This window comes from Conger conger, chromosome 6, assembly GCF_963514075.1.
Source record: "Conger conger chromosome 6, fConCon1.1, whole genome shotgun sequence".
Taxonomy (NCBI): Eukaryota; Metazoa; Chordata; class Actinopteri; order Anguilliformes; family Congridae; genus Conger; species Conger conger.
Window position 1 is genome coordinate 21,408,012 of NC_083765.1, and position 21,763 is coordinate 21,429,774.

Here is a 21,763-nt window from a genome sequence, read left to right on the forward strand (position 1 = left end):
GGTGGCATTAGAATAGTCCAGTTGTGGAAATTTCATTACTATGAAAGGGAAAGCATTATCTATCCTATCTCAGCGATCTAAAAACAGAACATTTACTTTTTAACTGACGGCCCATCATATTCAGTATAAAGCTATGTATTTAAATCACTTTGAAATCAGACTTTACGTAGTTTGCTTATATTTAGCTTTTGCTGCTCTATTTAATAGGGAGTAGTATACCAGAAGTATCGTTCCTGATACATCCGCTTTACCTCCCTATTGGACACATCAGCGTAACGTCACATTGGATTCAGATCCGGTGACTGGGAAGGCCACTGAAGAACACTGAACTCATTGTCTCTCATCTCTACAAATTCCTGGGGCTCTAGTCCTTAAATATTTGCGAATCTCAAAGAATTAGATGGAGTGGAAATTGTTTGTAAAGATTAAAAAAACTGGTAAGTAGATGTTATTACCAGACTATTCAGTTCTGCAGAAGCCAAACCACTTGAAAAAAAAAAACCCAACATGAGCCAATCAAAATGATCCTCTTCTCTTTTGGCAAAGAGTTATATTTCATATTTGGCAATACAGGACAGTGAAGTAACAATAGATAAGCAGAAACAGCCTATTTCCCTCCTATCGCCAATGATCACTTTTGTGGTGATGACAGCCTAATATTTCTTATCAGAAAAAGGATGTTGTAATTTCGAAGTGGTCTGTGAAAAGTTTGTATATATATCACCTGGGAAGAGTCAACATTTTGTAGGAACTACAACTTCCACATTCCCCACAGGACAATTCCGCGACGTCCACCCCGCATGACGTCTAGCTTGGTTCAGCCAATCCCGTAATGGCGGGAGCAATAAACTTTCCTGTATAGAGCAAGACACGTTCTCAGGATCTCTCTCTTCTGCTTCTTCTCTTCACCCACTTCTTCAACGCACCCTTTTTGGCCATTCGCTTCAGCTCATCTGCTCCGAGACTCGGACAGAGGCTGAATGCTGCACAGCGCACTACCAGGCCTACGGACACACCCAGTTACCTCGCGGTAACTTCGTGGCCTATAGCGAGTGGAAACTGGTGTACGCGGAACGCTACATCAGTTTACCCCTGCAAAGCCCACCAAAGAATACCAGCAACGAACTTTTCCACCCGGAAAAGGGACCAACGAACATCCTTCCAGCAACCGAGCGGTCCAGACAGCAACGCGCGGCTAAGACGGGAACGCCCCAGCTTTGCGCACCTCTCCAGGACACGCATTCACAGCACCATCGCGGTTCCTTCAAGGACAGCACGTCTTTTGGATCCAGCAATGCGTATGCTCTCAGTAAGACTAAACAAGCATTTGCAGGCATAGCCAGTGTTAGCTTAGTCTTAACTGTTATTTTGAATCTGTGTTTCTATATTTGCAGTCTTACCATTTGAATGTATTCTGTTAGCCGTGTATGTACGTGAATTAATTCGTCGTCTTTCGCGCATATATAGAGTGAACTACACAAGTAGTCGCTCTTCTCACAGCTAACACTGAAACTCATTAACACACCCAGAACTCTAGCTTACCCAAGCTAGCTACTCCCACTTTCACCTTTCCTTTGTTCAAGCGACACGCGCGCCCATACACACGCACACACACACCCTAACTTCCCCTACTAATTCCCGTTAGTTTATCTGTTCTGTGTTTGTACGTTGTTTATGACTAATTGTTGGTAAAAATTCAAGAAACAGGAAAGGTAGGTTGAGTGCTTGCCTATTATTACCAGACTATCCCATTATTTCTGCATAAGCTAAACCACTTTGAGAAAAACAACGGGATCCAATCAAAATTGTCTTTTGACAATGGGGGTTGACCTCATTTTGTCGGGCCAATAAATGCAACAAAATTGAGGTAAAGTTGGCAAACGATTTCAATTGCTAAACAAACTCAAAGGAGCAGGCACAAAACTAGGACATTTTTTCATTTTATTTGTGAAGAATATTTTTCAAATAGTATTTCAACTGAACAGTCTGAAATATATTTTGGCTTTAGGCAGACAGGGGTTATAATTATTTATGTTAAAGGATATATTGCATATCCCCAATAACATCTGCACATTTAAGGTAAGAAATCCTGTACTTTTCCTTCCAGAAATAGATAATGTGCTTTAAAAAAAAAAATGTATGCATGAATTTAGTTTCAGAAAGACAAAATGACATTGTCAGTGATGATGAAACTTTACATGAAAGGTGCCCATTCAGTGTCCAAAATTAACTTTTTGGCTTATTTGCCAAGATGGCAGGTAGATTTAAAAAATCATTTTAGGTGGTTGCCTATGCAATTTCCTGCCTGCCAATGTAATAAACAAAATAAGCGTTCCCTGTCACAATAACCATTTTGTGTATGAGCACTATATATGCACAGCCCAAGACACATTAACATACAATAAAACACATTAGAGTTAATGGACTATCTATGATTATGTATGATTACTATACAGTATATACAGTGAGTGCCATAATGTTTGGAACAGGTGCATTGTTTTCTTGATTTGGCTTTATTATACACAATTTTAATTCGAAATCAAATAATTCACATGTGGTTAGTGTGGATTCTCTGAATTGTTTGATTAAAAATCTACAATTGCATGACAACAAAAACCTGTGTACACACAATGAGATGCATACACTATATATACACTCAGCAACCACTTTATTAGGTACACCTGTACACCAGCTCTTTAACCCCTTCAGACCCTGTGCACATTACAAAGTACACCATTTGTTTCCCCTTTTTTCAAATGCTTTGTGACATTTTTCACCACTATTAAAAAAACATTGTCTATTGAATCTTATATGTTCCATGCTATAACTGTTTCGGACCTAGCATCCACTGGAATGTACAAAAAATGATCATTAAAGATTTGCAATAAAAATATTTTTTTAATTGAATCTCATTTCTGGATGCATTTGGGATGGGGAAAATGCATAGTTCTATTTTTCCCTTCCCTGGAACATAATTCAGGTCTGAAGGTTAATACAAATATCTAATCAGTCAATAATGTCGCAGCAAGTCAATGCATAACAATATGCAGACATGGTCAAGAGGTTCAGTGGTTGCACAGACCACACATCAGAATGACGATCTTTAACCTTCTGATGTCCACCCGACAGTGAAGCTGAATCAGCAGATCAATCAGCGAGACCCCCTCCACTGACTCTTGTTCAGAAAAACACACTTACAATCTTTTACAAAAGTATGTAATATGTAACATGACATGCATGTTTTTTAGAACATGGATTCCAGCAGCTTCCAGGAAATGACCAATCCAGCTAGCAGTGTGACAGGAGGGAGGAGTGGAGAGGTGATGGTCTCATCTTTGTTTCTTTTAATATTTACTACAAGTATTAATTTTGCATCATTTTTGTCTTGGTGCTTTTATCCTTCCTATTGTAAAGCACTCTGAGATTGTTCATACAATAAAAAAATGAGTCATGCCTCTCATAAATTAAATAATTCCCCAAACAAGCTATCCATAACATAGTTATTCACCTGGGCAATAATACCAGGGGAGCCGATGGAAGGGAGAGGGAGGCATTTAGTCCAAAACTCAGGCCACAAAGGCATTGAGATCTACACTTGCCCGTTTCAGTCCTGGTCCTATTACTAAGACTTAATATTTTTACTTCAGAAGAAAGTATTTAACTTTTCACTCCCCTACATAGCTACCTATGGATGGATGTAGTTAATGGTTGCTTTGCATGATAAGGGTTCTCATACAATGAGCTCATACAATATGATGCAATGTTAGAAATTAAACGATGATGGACACCTGGAGCACAACAGGGATGCCCAAACCTGTTCCTGAAGATCTACCATCCTGCAGGCCAACCCTAACAAAACACACCTTTTCCCACGGTTGGAGATCTTGTTGAGCTGCTTATTATTAGAATAATAATCATTTCAGGCTGCTAAGGGGACTGTCCCACCTCACGGACACTCCCTACTCCCTAGCTATTCCATTCCGGTCTGCCAGCTCTGGTTGCCTTATGGTTCCCTCACTACGAGCACCTGGCGGTCGAGCTGCACGTTCTCATCTCATTTTGAATAGAACTTTTAACTTGGGAGTATTTTCCATAATGGTATGGCTACTTTTACTTACATCCTCAAATTGAAGGTGACAGTCTGCACTGTCATATTCATTGTTTCACTTCACATCTAATGTGCTGAAATACAGAGCCAAAATTTTCTGAGCTTAAATATGCAGTTTCATAAAAAATAACAAGTAATTTTACTTATAGTCTTGACCAATATTGTATATTTACTAATTACTGGACTGGTGAAATGTGATTCTCAGAATTGTCCACAGATGGCTTTGGGGCAGACCCAGTCCCTGAAGGTGCTGTCATTCCCCAGCATCGTCAAACAGCAGGGACATCTGGAGCTTTCGGCCATCCTGGCCGGTATGGGGCTCACGGATGAGCAGAGGAGAGCAGTTGAGTTCGCCACAAGAGGTCAGCGAGAGAACCCAATGTGGGGCATTATGAGGGAAGGCCGGATTACCAGCAGTAACTTCGGTGTCCTCCTGTCTGCACTGCAAAGTGGGAAAGAAGTGTCCTCTTCGGCCATCTCTCGTTTAATTGAACCAAGGTCACTGGAACATGTGCCAGCGATCAAGTGGGGCATACAGAATGAGGAGAAGGCAAGAAAGGCCTTCGAGGAGGAGAAACAGGTGGTAGTGCAGGACTCCGGCCTGTGGTTATCCAAGTCAGGGGTGTTGGGTGCCTCTCCTGACGGCTTGGTTGGCTCCACAGAACTTGTTGAAATCAAGTGTCCGTACAGTGCCCGGGACATGACAATTGAGGAGGCAGTTTCTGAGTTGGATTACTTTTTCCTGGAGAAAGTCGGCGAAGACTACCAGCTTCGCCAAAATCATGATTACTGGCACCAGATACAGGGACAGATACATATTGCTGGGAGGGATGTTTGTTATTTTGTGGTATGGACTACAAAGGACAGGGTTATAGTCCCAATCAAGAGGGACAAGGAGTGGCAACCAAACCTGCAGCTGCTGGAGAACTTTTATGAGTCAAAACTGCTGCCAAAACTACTGAACTGTGCTGAACATTAGATGGAATTAGTTCATAGTTATTGTTTGGGTTAGGGTTCAATCGGTTTTTCAACATTTTAAACAACTTTGAGGCTTCTAAAAAGCTCCTTATCCCCTTATGAAAGTGATGGGAGGTGGCCACTTAGTAGGGGCAAGGATCTCATGATGCGATTTATAAATATGATTTGCACTTCATGGGTCATGATGTAATTACATTCACTATACAATGTGATGCTATTCACCTCACGATACGTTGTGATGCATAACTTACTGAAAAATTCTACTTACTTTGGAAGGGAGGGGGATTCTTACAGATGGTGACCCTGATACGATACGTTTTCACTTGTGTTCTGGCTTGGGGATTCTTATAGTTATGTAAACCTTAGGTTTTCAATATACAGTGTAATCATGCTTGGTGTTGTTGGAAAGCCAATGTCATGGGGAACAGGGTGGTGTCATTGGTGGGGTGGTACAGTGGGTGCTGAATGAAGATCTTGGAACACCATTCAAAAGTGAACTGTAGGTAATGCAAGTTACCCATGAGTCAGCAGCTAGCTGTGCAACAAATGTTAATCTGGTGTGATAGGCCTACAGAGAGAGTGCAAGCAGCGTCATTGACGTACTGTGATTTTATTGGGATTGTGTCTTTCTTTGATGATTTGGGGTTTTTCTTTGATCTTTGAGTATATAAGGGGAAAAGTGGAACGGTTCAAGGTTCGATAGCCATTCCGCATTTTGCACAATTGTATATTGCTGTTATTGAAAACACTAAAATAAATTGCATTCACTTTAACCTTTCCTCTCTGACTCTAAACCACTACACACCTAGCAATCCTAGCATACACACAGAACTCAGGATATCTGCACCCCAACTTGCTTATACACTAGTGCTGTCACAAGATACACAATTGCATCATTGCAAGCTTCTCAAGCCAGAAGCAAGTCCATGTCGACCAAGATACATAGCAATTCACACAGAGCTGCACTACAGGTGGAAAGAGGCTATCATTCCTCACGTGCAGTATCCTCCTATGTACAACTGTTCGCAAAGAGCAAAGGTTAGAACGCTATTTTGCAGCCAGGCAAACAAGATGTCATTAAATTAATCCCGTTCCAGTAGCACAAGGTAAGACCATACATGTTCCTTTGCCACTCTGATACTTCTGCTGTTTGGTGTATCTGATGTGTGAAATATAAACATATATGTTTCAGAGCAACAGTGTTCAGAATTGAATTATGCATTATGAATTGATTTGGCTTCACCAATACCAGTGCTTCTCATGAGAAGAAGAAAATAAGGGACCAGAAAATATTCAAACACACCCTAACCAAAGTTTCTCAGGTAACATGCAAACTTTTGTCTGTTGGAAACAGCGAGAAGATTTCACTGTTTGAAGTATCAACAGACCAAGAATGCTGTGCAGTCATAGTTTTTGATGAAGTGGCATTCAGCAGCTTTCAGTAGGTTTTTTGCTAAATTTAACTTAACCCCAGTAACATGAAATGACAACCGTGAGACCGTGTTCTATGGATACCTATTATCCAATCTAGAAGCATTGAAAGATATGGTGGCAGTTTTTGGAAGGTCTTGTAAATAAACACATACCAATGGATGTTTTTCTTCACAGAAAGTGATGGCTAGGTAGCTTTCCAGCACAGAATGCAGTGATGGGTGTCATGAGCTTCACCTGTTATAAACCCGAGGGCAGATTGCAGAATGCTAAGCTAAAGTAACCTTAAGTATGTGACAGGTGCATGCCTATATACAGTCAGGTCCATAAATATTGGGACATCGACATAATTCACCTCTTTTTGGCTCTATACACCACCACAATGGATTTGAAATGAAACGAACACGATATGCTTTAACTGCAGACTTTCGGCTTTAATTTGAAGGTATTGACACTCAAATCAGGTGAACGGTGTAGGAATTACAACAGTTTCTATATGTGCCTCCCACTTTTTAAGGGACCAAAAGTAATGGGACAATTGGCTGCTCAGCTGTTCCATGGCCAGGTGTGTGTTATCTCATTATCTCATTTACAAGGAGCAGATAAAAGGTCTAGAGTTAATTTCAAGTGTGCTATTTGCATTTGGAATATGTTGCTGTCAACTCTCAATATGAGATCCAAAGAGCTGTCACTATCAGTGAAGCAAACCATCATTAGGCTGAAAAATCAAAACAAACCCATCAGAGAGATAGCAAAAACATTAGGTGTGGCCAAATCAACTGTTTGGAACATTCTTAAAAAGAAAGAACGCACCGGTGAGCTCAGCAACACCGAAAGACCCGGAAGACCACGGAAAACAACTGTGGTGGATGACAAGAATTATTTCCCTGGTGAAGAAAAACCCCTTCACAACAGCTGGCCAGATCAAGAACACTCTCCAGGAGGTAGGTGTATGTGTGTCAAAGTCAACAATCAAGAGAAGACTTCACCAGAGTGAATACAGAGGGTTCACCACAAGATGTAAACCATTGATGAGCCACAAAAACAGGAAGACCAGATCAGAGTTTGCCAAACAACATCTTAAAAAGCCTTTACAGTTCTGGAACAACATCCTATGGACAGATGAGACAAAGATCAACTTGTACCAGAATGATGGGAAGAGAAGAGTACGGAGAAGGAAAGGAACTGCTCATGATCCAAAACATACCACCTCATCAGTGAAGCATGGTGGTGGTAATGTCATGGTGTGGGCATGTATGGCTGCCAATGGAACTGGTTCCCTTGTATTTATTGATGATGTGACTGCTGACAAAAGCAGCAGGATGAATTCTGAAGTGCTTCGGGCAATATTATCTGCTCATATTCAGCCAAATGCTTCAGAACTCAGTGGACGGCGCTTCACAGTGCAGATGGACAATGACCGGAAGCATACTGAGAAAGCAACCAAAGAGTTTTTTTAAGGCAAAGAAGTGGAATGTTATGCAATGGCCAAGTCAATCACCTGACCTGAATCCGATTGAATATGCATTTCACTTGCTGAAGACAAAACTGAAGGGAAAATGCCCCAAGAACAAGCAGGAACTGAAGACAGTTGCAGTAGAGGCCTGGCAGAGCATCACCAGGGATGAAACCCAGCGTCTGGTGATGTCTATGCGTTCCAGACTTCAGGCTGTAATTGACTGCAAATGATTTGCAACCAAGTATTAAAAAGTGAAAGTTTGATTTATGATTGTTAGTTTGTCCCATTACTTTTGGTCCCTTAAAAAGTGGGAGGCACATATACAAACTGTTGTAATTCCTACACCATTCACCTGATTTGGATGTAAATTCCCCCACATTAAAGCTGAAAGTCTGAAGTTAAAGCACATCTTGTTCGTTTCATTTCAAATCCATTGTGGTGGTGTATAGAGCCAAAAAGATGAGAATTGTGTCGATGTCCCAATATTTATGGACCTGACTGTATAACATAGTCCAGGACAGACTACATAAATTTTGCCTCAACAATCCTCTGCCTGCAGACTATAAAAAACAAGACTTGAAACCAATACCTATACAGTTATACAGCTATACAGTTCCCATACAAGCCCCCCGCCCCCCACCCGCACACACACGTACACCCTTCTGTATCCAAACCTGTTCTGTATGTAAACCTGTTCTCCTCACTCACTCCAGCTATACCACCCTCTCTCCAGTCATCTACTCCTTGGATCATCACTGGTGAAATTAAGCTGTTTAAAGACTGCTGTCCTGTTTGACAAGGTAATTCCCAGCGACTCACTTAAAACTGCCATGAAGACTGATAGTCAGAACTGTCAGAACACTTAAATGTTTCAAGTGGCATTAATCAAACTTGGACTGTTGGTTTTATATTCCATGCACGAGAATTACAGTTTCTGGCAATCATTACCTAGCAATTCACTGATAGTGCTTGATATGCACCTGGCTACAGGGCACACTGTTTGGCATTTGTACAGAGAGACGACATGGGGACTGAAGGCAAGGTAATATATGGTCTGGTGAATGCTTAAAATTACTTCTATTTGTAATACAAATGGAAATCAAATCGAGGTGGGGGGGGGGGGGGGGGGGCGCATGAAGAGATGAGAGTTCTTCTGTTTTTGCAGAGTGACATGAGGAAATCTTCTGTTCCACCGACTATCAGATAGAACAAGTTAGCAGTCAGAGGAAGGGTTATGTTTATATTTTACTTCAATCCATAAATCAGTCAATCTGAATGCGATCAGGAGATTTTTCTGGAAAACAGCCAGAGTATCTGTCAAACTCCATAAAAACATTCAAAAAATGACCTAACTACTGAGAAGTCAATCTGAACATTTACATTTACATTTTTGTCATTTGGCAGATGCTTTTAATCCAAAGAGACTTACAAGTGCAACATCATTAATTAACGTTAACAACTACATTAGTTAATGTCAATTCATATTTGAATGAAAAACTGTTAAAAGTACTTGTTAATGGTTAGCTAGTTCTAAGTTTATACTCTGGTTTGCTGATGAATAAATATTTGTGGAATAAATACATTAGTTAATATTTCAATACATGAACTAATGAAAAATCTATTTCATGCTTAATTAATGCATTAGGACATCAATGAATTAGCGTTAACAACTATAGCTAAGCCAAGTGCCTTATTGTGAATTGAGACCAAATAAACTGGTGTTAAATGGACTGTGCTGTTTCAGGTTATTAAGTGTAAGGCGGCGGTGGCTTGGGAGCCACGGAAGCCTCTTTCACTCGAAGAGGTGGAAGTGGCCCCTCCCAAAGCCCATGAGGTCCGCATTAAGGTAATGTTCACACACAAGCGTTGCCACGGTTACAGAAGCAGTCCTTCTGATAGTAAACCATTATGCTGGATCACTGCTTCTGCCAGAGAAACACTTTTCTCAATATTACCTATTAAACAGTTAGTGTGGTGTGTAAGTGTGCGCGTGTGTTTGGGAGAATATGTGCTGATTCCTACTGAACAGAAGGTGAACAGCTGTTGTATGGTTTTGGGACAGATCGAAGCCACTTCGGTGTGCCACAGTGACCTACAGGTCCTGAGAGAAACACCACTCCCACAAGGTGGAATGCACACCTTCCCGATCCTCCTGGGACATGAGGCAGCTGGCATAGTGGAAAGCATTGGCCCCGGGGTCACCAAATTCTCCAAAGGTGAAAAGATTTGTTAGCCATTAGGTGCTGTAAACGTGTTGCGCTGTGAGTTTTTCCCTTTAACCCACTCTGTACCCTGCTTCTCTTCTCTTGTGTTCTTCTACAGGAGACACGGTCATCCCTCTTTTCGCGGCTCAGTGTGGGGAGTGTGAATACTGCCTGTCTCCAAAAACGAACATGTGCAAGACACACTGGTATGGACTTGTCTTGGGCACAAACAAATCATTTTGAACAAGTCTTTAAAGTGAACATCCTGGATCATCAAATTATTTGTCCGTATGCCTGCCAGCTGCCGCTGAAAATACAGCTGCTCTCTCACTGGGTGTAGTGTTGGTCACCGCAAACTCGGACAGACAAGATGCTGCTGGTTATTAGCAAACCTCCAGCCACTGAGGTGGAGGCGGGGAACACTATGGGAGAAAGATTGAGGTGGCTCTACACATAAGCTCATACTGTGTCTCAATATGTGATTAGAGCACACAATGGTAAATGTTTGACAGGAGCCCACCCTGCTGGGGTGTTAAGAAACTGTTTATTTTCATCGAGATAGTGAAGCGACAGACAACCGTGTGACAATCCAAAATGTGCTGTTTGTGCATTCTAGTCAAACTGCTCTTGTATGGTAAATGTGTCTTTTTTTCACCTGCAGGGAGGAATTCCTGAAGGGGGTACTTTTGGACGGGACCAGCCGGATCACCTGTCAAGGGAAGCAGATTACGCAGCTTTTTGCCTTGGGTACTTTCTCAGAGTACACTGTTGTCGCAGAAATCTCACTGACCAAAATCCGGAAGGACGCCCCCCTGGACAAAGTCTGCCTGTTGGGGTGTGGGATCTCCACGGGATACGGGGCCGCCATCAACTCTGCCAAGGTGCCGATTTTTGCCAAGGAGTTAAAAACACTACACTTTGTTACAGCTGCAGGGATTCACAGCTCTGAGTCTCTACTTCATAGCACTCATACATACAGTCCCCACAGGGGATGCCATTTAGCTCGGTTACAAAAATAAAATGCAATACATTGAAACATAGATCATAAAACACAATAACAATCACATTGGGAACATTTAAAAGAGGGTGTGTTTTTCACAGAAGTAAATGCAGCATTAACTACACTTACCTGGCCAAAAGGCAGCAAAAAACAAACAAACATGATGGTTACATACACATGGCAAACTTTTATCAGATTATTGAGTGCAATCAGTTTTACAAAAACATCTTCCAAAACTACAGTGTTTTTTTGTCCTTTTGAACTGAAGCAAACTCACCACAAGAAATTAATTCACCATAACAAATCATACTGTCTACCACCACCCCCCACCCCCAGGTGGAGCCTGGGTCCACGTGCGCGGTGTTCGGTTTGGGGGCCATTGGTTTGGCGGCAGTGATGGGGTGTAAAGCAGCCGGGGCATCCAGGATCTTTGCTGTGGACATCAACAAGGACAAGTTCCCCAAGGCCGAACTGTTGGGGGCGACTGACTTTGTCAACCCCAAGGACTACGACAAGCCCATCAGCCAGGTGCTGGCAGAGATGACCAATGGGGGGGTGGACTTCGCCTTGGAGTGTGTCGGCAGCGTGGAAGTGATGGTGAGATTGATGAGCAGACACTTTCTGTGACTTACCTGTCTGACACCTGCCATCAACTGCGCTGGTAAAATGTGAATGGCACTTTTGTAAATTCACTTCAGGTAAAGGCACCAGTGAAATTACTAAACTGTAAAATGTATGACATACGGATGGTGCAGTGGGTAGCAAGGAGGGTAGCAAGGAGGGCCTGGGTTCGAATCCCGGTCGGCTGGGGCCTCTCTGTGTGGAGTTTGCATGTTCTCCCCGTATGAGTGTGTGCGTGAATGGTGTGTGTGCCCTGCGATGGACTGGTGACCAGGAGCTATTGGGACTACACTGGCTGAGGTTAATCTGTGCTCTTCTCCTTTAAGAGAGCTGCTCTAGAGTCTTGTTGTAATGCCTGGGGGACCTGTGTGATCGTGGGGTACGTTCAGGAGAAAGACATGACCTTGGCACCCTTAACCCTCCTGCTGGGCCGTACACTGAAGGGAACTTTCTTTGGGGGTAAGCATGTCAAATGGAGGTTTGAAGAATTCTACTTGGCTGTTTGCACAAATGTGATATTGCATACCTTTGTTTTCATGTGCCATTTAAAATCAGGATGGATTTTATTTTCTCAATTAATTTGGTCAGTGCTCTTTGTGTGGTTTTACCTTAGGGTAAAAGTGTTCTTTTTCTCATCATGTTATGCTACATGTTTGAAAGTGTTGTTTTTCTCAGCGCTGTTTGTGTGGTGCATTCCTGTCCTTCAGGATGGAAGAGTGTGGAGAGTGTGCCCAAGCTGGTCGATGACTACATGAACAAGAAGCTCAAGGTGGACGAGTTTGTGACCCACAACCTTCCCCTGGAAGAGATTAATGAGGGTTTTGACCTCATGACAAGTGGGAAAAGGTAAAATGCATAAAAATCCTAAATGGTTAAAGAACAGAACAACAAAAAAAGAACATGAAAACAAAAGGTTGAAAGACAGTAAATTATTATGCAGGCAAACTGAGAATTATGGATTCACACTATTGCTCCTGATTGATGAATGTTTGATGTGTGTGTGTGAAATCCTGAAGATTTCATTTGACCATAATTTGGCACACTCTACTATTTAGCACCTCAAAGATATCTCTTGCTGAGCTTTGTTAGGGTTGGAGTGAAAACCTCCAGGATGGTAGATCTCCAGGAACAGGGTTGGGCAGCCCTGCTCTAGCTGTTGAATGAGGTGTACTTTGATAGGTTTCGAGTGAAAACCTACAGGATGGGAGATCTCCAGGAACATGTCATCATGCTCTATATCATTAGTGTATCTACATTTTCACAATGCATCAGCTTTTTTTGTAAGTCCCATTCACTTCAGCCTCAAAGAGTAACCACCCAGCAATCCACACTCCTTTATATAACCAAGAGATCAATAGATTGTTTTCCAGTGTGCTGTGTCTGGGGAGCATGCGGCCCGTATATTGAAGCAGGAATACTGATGTAGCTGGATAGCTGTTCTGAGTAAAACCCCAGATCTTTTTACTTCAGTCCATGTTCCAGATTTAGGAGGGTCCTAAAGCCATGTTTACTTTATCGATTGCACGTCACTCTGGTGGTGTTAATTGTTGTGAATTGCCGCTCTTGTCTTTGACACACCTAGATGCCTGGGTGCATTTGTATAAGTTCTCACGATGCCTGTGTTCCTTTTTTCATATTGCATATCCTGAGTACAGACTGAGACTTATGTATGTGTGTGTCTGAACAGTGTCTTATGCCTGTAACCAAAAGGGAGTGTTCATTGGTTTGGGGAAAGAGGGCAAACAGCTCCATAAAAGCCAGGGCACCCTGTATTTCAGGGTGTGGGATGTGCAGTAGATTGTTCTCCAGTGTGCTATATAAAGGGGGTTGCTCAGTGCAGTTATGCAGTAACTCCTGCTTCATGATACAGGCCCCTGGGGGGTTATGTGAGTACTTGTGGATACGGGAACATGGTGTTCTGCTCTGTGGGATAACAATAGGCTATCTTGTTTCAAATTGCAAACAGCCGATGTGGGTTCAATGAGGAGATCTTTCAGGGCAAGTCAGGTTCTCATGTGAGGGTTACTGTTGAATGATTTCAAAATGTAAGGTTTTATTGATTTCATTAAGTTGCAGACAAGTTTTCACCACAGATTAGCCATTTTCCCCCATCTTTTGAAGGATGCCACTACTTTTGGCTGGCACTGTATTTGCACGTGTGTGTTTGTGTGTGTTATGTATTGTAGGTGTTTGTAAGGCAAGGCTCATTCACACTATCATAATAAGATAAATGATAAGAGACCATTTTTTCAAGACCCATTCATGTATCAGTTTACATTTTGAGATGCAATCCAGCATGGATGTACATCTTATATCCCAAAGGGTTCACAGCATAACAGGCTTCAGAGCACTGAGTGACATGTCTGTGTTGTGTACTGCTATAGACTTTGCCGGCCATTTTGCCGGCCATTTTGCCGGCCATTTTGCCTTACTTATTAACCAGGAGTGTTTGTCTGCATGTCAGGACACACAGTGTATCTGGCACCAGCTTATATTTTCCAGCTCAGTGGAGTAAGGAATGCTGGGGATCTGTTTTTTTGCTCTTCTGCTACTCTGCTTCTGCTACTCTGTGAAGCGTATTTGTATTTGTCTTCAGTAAAAAGTGCCGCAAAAATAGTCTGGAGCACAGGGATTTTCAGCTTTTATTGTAAACAAAAAAGACACGCACCGTTTTGAAACAGTTTTCATTCTGATGAAGACACTATGTTCACCTGTTGGCAATAAAAGCTGAAAATCCATGTCCTCCAGATTTATGAAGGAATTATCATAATCCAATCACTCCAAAAAAAATTATAGTTACAAGAATGCCATGGTCAAAGACAACAGGCTGGGGTATATTTGTGTTTTTCTTCTATATTTCTCAGTTCATTTTCAAGTAGAATGTGATGTGAGGGCCTGAGTGGCCTTATGAGCGGTCACTGACACCCGACTCTCACCCAGATTGACAGGTGCAAAATGACTTTATTGTGCTTTCAAAGTCAAGTAATGAAAGCATTATCACTCAGAATCAAGGCTGATTTCACTCAGTGATTTTCTTTCTCTTTCCAGCATTCGAACGGTCATCAAAATGGCCTAAAAGAGGCAGGCTGAAGAGAGATGGCTTCCCAAACCCACACCCTGACGGCTCCACCGTGACTGAAGCCAGAAGCATGTACATGAAGTCAAATGGCAGTTCCGATGACTATGGCGCAATAAGAAAGAGAATTATTAACATAAATACACAGACTTTGGACAACCTGTCCCGCTCTGGATAAGAGTGTCTGCTAAATGCCATGTAATGTAGTGGGTTGGAGCTCAGCATCTGGCTTGTCTACATAATCTGTAATGACCCCTGACATTCTTACACTCTGGTATTTCAGCGTTCAAATGTGCTGAACGGGTCACTGCTGTGAGATGGCTGCCCTCTAGTGTGCCACCCAAGACACTGCAAGCAGCACACTCCTTACAGAGCATCTAAATTAAGGTCACTGGGGAGCCACATTCATTTCATCCCCAGTTTTGTAATCCGTCCGTTTGCTTTGCCAATTCGTACCCTCAGTTTCTGCATTTAAATATTGTTTTCCAATGGTGTCTAGGATCGCTCTATATGTTCCTTTTGCTAATGCCACCTACTGTTCAAGAGAATACAACACAGTTGATATGTTCCTGAAAATCTACCATCCTGTAGGTTTTCATTTTAACATTACATTGGCACACCTGATTCTACTACTCGATGGAACTTGAGATTCCAGCAGCTCAAAGGAATCTCTAGCTCACTGGTGCCCAATCATGTGTCATGGAGAGCCATGATGTGTCATGGAGGGCGGTGAACCAGAAACCCACCGATGCCCCTGTACTGCACATACTGTACCACCAACCAGTGGTTGTGGAAAAGGTAATGACAGACAATCAATGTTTACACAGGAGATTGAGCTGGACTGTCTCACAGAGGTCCGTCCATTCAACTTCTCATCCAACCCTCTGAGACGTTATGGAAACATAAAGCCCCCCAGGGCTGAACAGGGGAAGAATTGTAGGATACATAGTCCCCTCAATCTTAGGGGACCAAAACTAATTGGACAATTGGCTCTTCAAATGTTTTCCGGACAGCTGGTTTGAATTTCATTGTTAGCTCATGCACAAAAGAGCCTATAAAATGTCTACAGTTGATTCTAGGAGTGCCATCTGCATTTGGAGTCTGTTGCTGTTGTCATGAAGCGTGAGGACCAAAGAATGGCAGTAAAGCAGGCCATCATTAGGCTGAAAAATGAAGAACAAATCATTGACATTGGCAAAATATTTGCCAGGTAAACATCTACATTGTTAAGAAGCAAGAAGGCACTGGTGAGCTCAGCAATGACAAACAACCTGCTAGACCATGGAAGACCAATGTAGTGGACATCAGAAGAATAACCTCAGAGGGTTCACCACATGATGCAAGCGCCAGGCAAGCCTCAAGAATAGAATAGGTTACAGTTCACAAAAATGTACATTAAAAAAACCTATGTTCTGGACAGATGAGATGAAGATCAACCGGTACCAGAGTTATTTATGATCCAAAGCATACCCCCTCATCTGTCAAGCGTGGTGGAGGTTATGGCTTGAGCGTGTATGGCAGCCACTGGAACTGGCTCACTTGTGTTCATTGATGATGACACTGCTGACGGCAGCCGCAGGGTGAATGCCGAAGTATATAGAAACATCTTGTCTGCTCAGATTCATATAAATATGATGACTTTATTTCAGTTTGTGTGCACTTTTGGTCCCCTAAAAGTGGGAGACCTATGGGCTGTAATTCCTACATGGTTCACCCAATATGGATTTAAACACCCTCAAATTAAAGTTGAAAGTTAAAGTTGCAGGATTGTTTTATTTCACCCATTTTGTTGGCTGAAGTGCGGAGCGAAAACAACAAAGAAGTGTCACCATCCAAATACTTACTGACAGCACTGCATTTTCTGAACTGTCCCATACAACTAGCTTGTGCAATGCTCTTGTGTGAGGCTGCAGAATGTTACTTCCCTCAAATAATATAGCTTTGTCAGAGCTGCATTGCCCAACCTCATTTTATTTACAGCTGAAACTGGAAAACACCTCCACTTCTGTTCTTGACTGACCAAGTGACCTCAATCCAATTGAACATGCATTTCACTGACTGAAGACAAGACTGAATGCAAAACAAGCAGGAGCTGAAGAGGCTGCAGTACAGGCCTGGCAGAGCATCAGCAGGGAAGATACCCAGAATCTGCTCATATCTGGGTCATAGACTTCAGGCAGTGTTTGATTGCAAAAGATTTTGGGGGCGGCAGGATAGCCAAAGGTTATAAATCTTCATTTTAGTGCATCACCTGTAATATTCACACTTTTCAAAGTAAGAAATCCTCTGCTTGTGATTCCAGACATGGACATACATAATAAGCTTTAAAAAGCTTGAGGAAGTACATTACATTCATATTTATGGATTTACAGTTTCAGAAAGGCAAAATGATGTATGCACAGTGAATCAAGGATCAGGAATCGGATTTATAGTGGCTACATATAAACTATGTTTAGAATTGCTACAGTAGAAGTAGCCCAAAAATCAGAAAACATGCCTAATTAACTAAGTTATCCCAACATTACTATTGTTGGATTGTGTTTAATAGATAAAAGGAATCGTATTGTAAACCTTAGTGTAAGTCAGTTATCAGAGACCAGACGTTAGAAGTAACACCATTTACTACCACCATTTCACACACTGTAACTGTGATTAAAAAAACTTCCATTTATCTGATTAGAACATGGCCAAGGCTGCAGTCAGGATGCCGTCCCACCCACCAACAGATCTGTTGATGGGATCCCGCCCACCAGGGGAACGGTTCATGGGAACGCGCCCAAGGGAATTGTGGGTAGGATATGTGAACTACGTGCCCTTGGTGGGCACTTCTGCCAACATGGTGGACGGCTTCATTGCGCTGCTCCAAGGAGACCGAAAGACCGCGGAGGCCAAGGGCTATAAGGACTTCCTGGGTAGGCAATGGGCAGGATGGAGGATTTCTTTGATTTGTTGTTACTCAATCAAAAGATTCTGACCTCCACTGCATTTCAAATAATTTACTGCATATGACAGCATACCCATTCTGCTATAGCTCTCTACTACTATTGCTAGTACAACTGTTATAATACTACTAAAAATGTTACCAAAGTTTATCTACTACTACTGAAACAACCACTGCTACGAAAGCTATATAAACGTTTGCATTTTGTTGGTCAACAGGCTAAGAATTTCGTAACGTGTCTCTGTTTCTATTCAGATTCAGCTGGAATCCGTGACCTGAAGCCAGGGTCCATCCTTCAGAACGCCAAAAGCCAGACAGTAGTCGGGTGCAGTGCCAAAGTATACAAAGATATAAATGACTACATTATACAAGCAGTAAAACCAGGGGCGAGCGCCACAGTTAAAGTTACTAAGGCAGCCCAGGCAGGTACAAATCTATACACAAACCTTTCCACGTCTTTTGAGGCTCTCAGGGATAAATTGAAAGAACGTCGTATAGACTTGCTAAAAGATGTACAACAGAACCGAAGGTCTACCAAGGGAGAACACGTTTTCAACAACGCCCTGCTTGGGTTATATGGGTCGATAATTGATTTGTTCATTGAAAGGCACGTCATAAACGGTAACAGAGTGACGTTGGTCGACCGTATCCCAAACAGCAGCGTTAGTGACGCCTTCCAAGGGAACGCCCCAGATGGCGAACACATCAACTTGACTGCTGAACAGAGACAAAACATTAGAACCTGGGTAGTTCACATTCCGGACAATGTGGTATATATCCCAATCAACAACATTCTGTTTGCATACATGACAGACACCATTAGGCTCAATGCTGTTGACTACATGCATTTATTTCGTCTGCATCAAAAGAATATGAACGTGTTGCGTATTCTCGCTCAAACAGTAGAATGGATGCATATGCATCGCGTTTATCTGGACCCACAGGCCGCGGAAATTTGGTTTTCTGAAAACCCAGATCTCATTCCTCAATTTCACATAACTGAAGACGGCGTGCAACGTATGCTGAGGCACCTCGATCCCGAGAGGTCAACCCTGTTACATAATTTTGTGAATGGCCTGACACGGGCCGCCCAACTGGTGGGTGCACATTTCCGTTAATAGATTTTATGGGTTAACCACAGGTAAGAAGCCTTATGCATTCCTGCTCATTGTAAAATTCTTAGTAGCTTACGTAAAAAAAATAACTTGTTTTAAATACGTTTCTTTCATGGTTTATTTGTATCAGCACTATTTGATAAATACAAATATATATATATATATATATATATTTTTTTTTTTTTTTTAAATCAAACTCTTTAAGCTTGTAAGTAGCCTACAGATGCTGCATTGCTGTAGTAGTAGTAGTAGTAGTAGTAGTAGTAGTAGTAGTAGTAGTAGTAGTAGTAGTGAACACTGTGAAGATTTATTTATTTATTTTCCAAAACTTAGTTTAAGTTTCATTTTCATTTTTAGATTTTCAATGTTTTATAGAAGACAGTGAAACTGTCCTTTTATACTTTTTAAGGTAATGCATTTCCTCCTTTCTCAAAATGCGCGAAAATGAAGGGGTTTTATTTTATCCCGAAATATTTTATTTCGAAATGTAACCACTGCATAATGTTTAAAATTAAAGATTAAAAATGTATCTTTAATAATTTAACTTAAATGTTTTTTTTTTTTTTTACTAAAACCATTGAAATAATTTGCATGTTCTTCTGTAAGATGTTAAAATATCTTTCAACTACTGGTAGAGAAAACGATGTAATTGTTTGGGTGTTGGTGACATCTTGAAGGGTTTCATTAAATAAATTGTCTGCAAACGATTATTGCAACTGTGTCCTTGAAAATGGTTTGATTTGTAAATGTTTTTTGATTATTTCCTGATTACTATACATGTTATTCTCAGGCCTCAGGTAAAATAGCCTGAACATACCTGCACTGCTCTGGGGGTGGGAATAAGGTTGTGTTGTGAGAAAACTACCGTTTTTAACCAGACCAACACTGCTCCATTTCTGGGTGCCGATTTACATTATTTTTAGTTTCATTGTTATTTTCAAAAGTAAAAAATACAATGGCTTCTCTACTTAATGCATGATTGATATGGATATACTGAACATGCTGATTTGTCAATAGTTAGTTTTCTCATATGCATAATGTAGACACACACACACACACACACACACACACACACAAACACACAAACACACACACACACACAGCGGCGTCCAATCTTGTCCAAGAAGGGCCGGGGAGGGTGCAGGTTGTTGTTAGTCTCATAATGGGCTAAAACCAAAGCCTGCGCCCACACCAACCCTTTTTGGGCAAGATTTCAGATGAGTGTGTATTCTGCTTGACTAGGCATCTGCAAAGTATTAAATAAGACTGTGTACTGACAGGAGAAGAGTATAGAGGTACTCCAAACACAAACAAGTATATTAACATTTTGGAAAAAGGCAAGCATTTCCTGGATGTGTTTATGTATTAATGGATCAGAGAATGTGTGGAATGTCTTGCTTTGCTGTGGTCAGCAGTTTAGCAAGCCTACCAGTAGATGGCAGCAGTATTCACTTTGAGATTTAACGAAGACTGCATTTTTCTTCTCAAAGATGATGGCTTTTATTTCACCTAATATTTGTCCTTTTTGCTCACAGGTTAATGCAGCCTTAAGCAATTATATTCATGGTGAATTATGAGTATTGGTGAAGAGAAACGTGAATGTACTTGAGAGAATTACGAATCGATTTAAACAGAATGTATAATAAGTTGAATGAATCAATCCATGCCACATCATTCAACATTCTACTGTGAACTTGAATTTTCAGTTGAATTTAATTTGTTTTTCTTGATCATCATTGTCCATCCATCCATCCATTATCTGAACCCGCTTATCCTGATCAGGGTCGCAGGGGGGCTGGAGCCTATCCCAGCATACATTGGGCGAAAGGCAAGAATACACCCTGGACAGGTCGCCAGTCTATCGCAGGGCACACACACCATTCACTCACAGACTCATACCTATGGGCAATTTAGACTCTCCAATCAGCCTAACGTGCATGTCTTTGGACTGTGGGAGGAAACCGGAGTACCCGGAGGAAACCCACGCAAACACGGGGAGAACATGCAGAGAGGCCCCGGCCGACGGGGACTCGAACCCAGGACCTCCTTGCTGTGAGGCGGCAGTGCTACCCACTGCACCATCCGTGCCGCCTTGATCATCATTGTGTAAAACAAATTCCCTTCGGGCCATTCATTCAGTGATTATAAACAAAAATGAATTTACCAGAATTTTCCACTTGTGAGTGAGATTTTGTCTATATGAAGGAAATTGTGAAGGCTGAAGTGTTCTTGTCAAATAGAATTTATTTTATGCATCTTCTTATGAAACCAAATCTTCCATTTTTGGTTCAAAGTGTCAAAACATTCAGCACTGTCCAAATTCTGAAGTACAAAATGACAAAAGTTGCCATAGTTAAGCCAATGTGAACAATAGGCTTCACGATTATGATTAAAGACAATGATCTGATAATGATCACTTTGCATCACAAGCATCACAAAAAAGCACATATGAGAACACTGTTTACCCTTCACTGTTGGCCATAAGGTCAAAAGCTTCATTGATTTGATCCAGGGGAAGGGTTTTGGTCACAAACTCGTCCAGTTGCATCTTCCCACTCATGACATCACTGACCAGCTTGGGAACGCTGTCCACACTCTTGTAGCCTGTCAGAGACAGAATGCTAACTCCCATCACAGAACACTATCTACACTCTCAGTGTCAGAGACAGAATGCTAACTCCCATCACAGAATACTGTCTACACTCTCAGTGTCAGAGACAGAATGCTAACTCCCATCACAGAATACTGTCTACACTCTCAGTGTCAGAGACAGAATGCTAACTCACATCACAGAACCCTGTCTACTCAGTGTGTCAGAAACAGCATTTTA

General features: G+C 41.7%; 2 protein-coding genes across 2 annotated transcripts; both read left to right on the forward strand.

The window, feature by feature from the left end:
- Positions 1-1,889: 1,889 nt before the first annotated feature.
- LOC133131463 (uncharacterized) lies at positions 1,890-5,859 on the forward strand. The gene is made up of 3 exons (XM_061246837.1): positions 1,890-2,079; positions 3,249-3,320; positions 4,314-5,859. The coding sequence occupies exons 1-3, from the start codon at positions 2,032-2,034 to the stop codon at positions 5,085-5,087; spliced, it is 894 nt and encodes a 297-aa protein (XP_061102821.1). The 5' UTR covers positions 1,890-2,031; the 3' UTR covers positions 5,088-5,859.
- A 3,128-nt stretch (positions 5,860-8,987) lies between these two features.
- On the forward strand, positions 8,988-16,600 carry LOC133130312 (alcohol dehydrogenase class-3-like). Its single transcript, XM_061244799.1, has 9 exons — positions 8,988-9,018; positions 9,721-9,822; positions 10,039-10,192; positions 10,299-10,386; positions 10,842-11,061; positions 11,517-11,777; positions 12,128-12,260; positions 12,509-12,647; positions 14,850-16,600. Exons 1-9 carry the CDS (start codon positions 9,001-9,003, stop codon positions 14,875-14,877), a joined length of 1,143 nt encoding a protein of 380 aa, XP_061100783.1. The 5' UTR covers positions 8,988-9,000; the 3' UTR covers positions 14,878-16,600.
- The last annotated feature ends 5,163 nt before the right edge of the window (positions 16,601-21,763 follow it).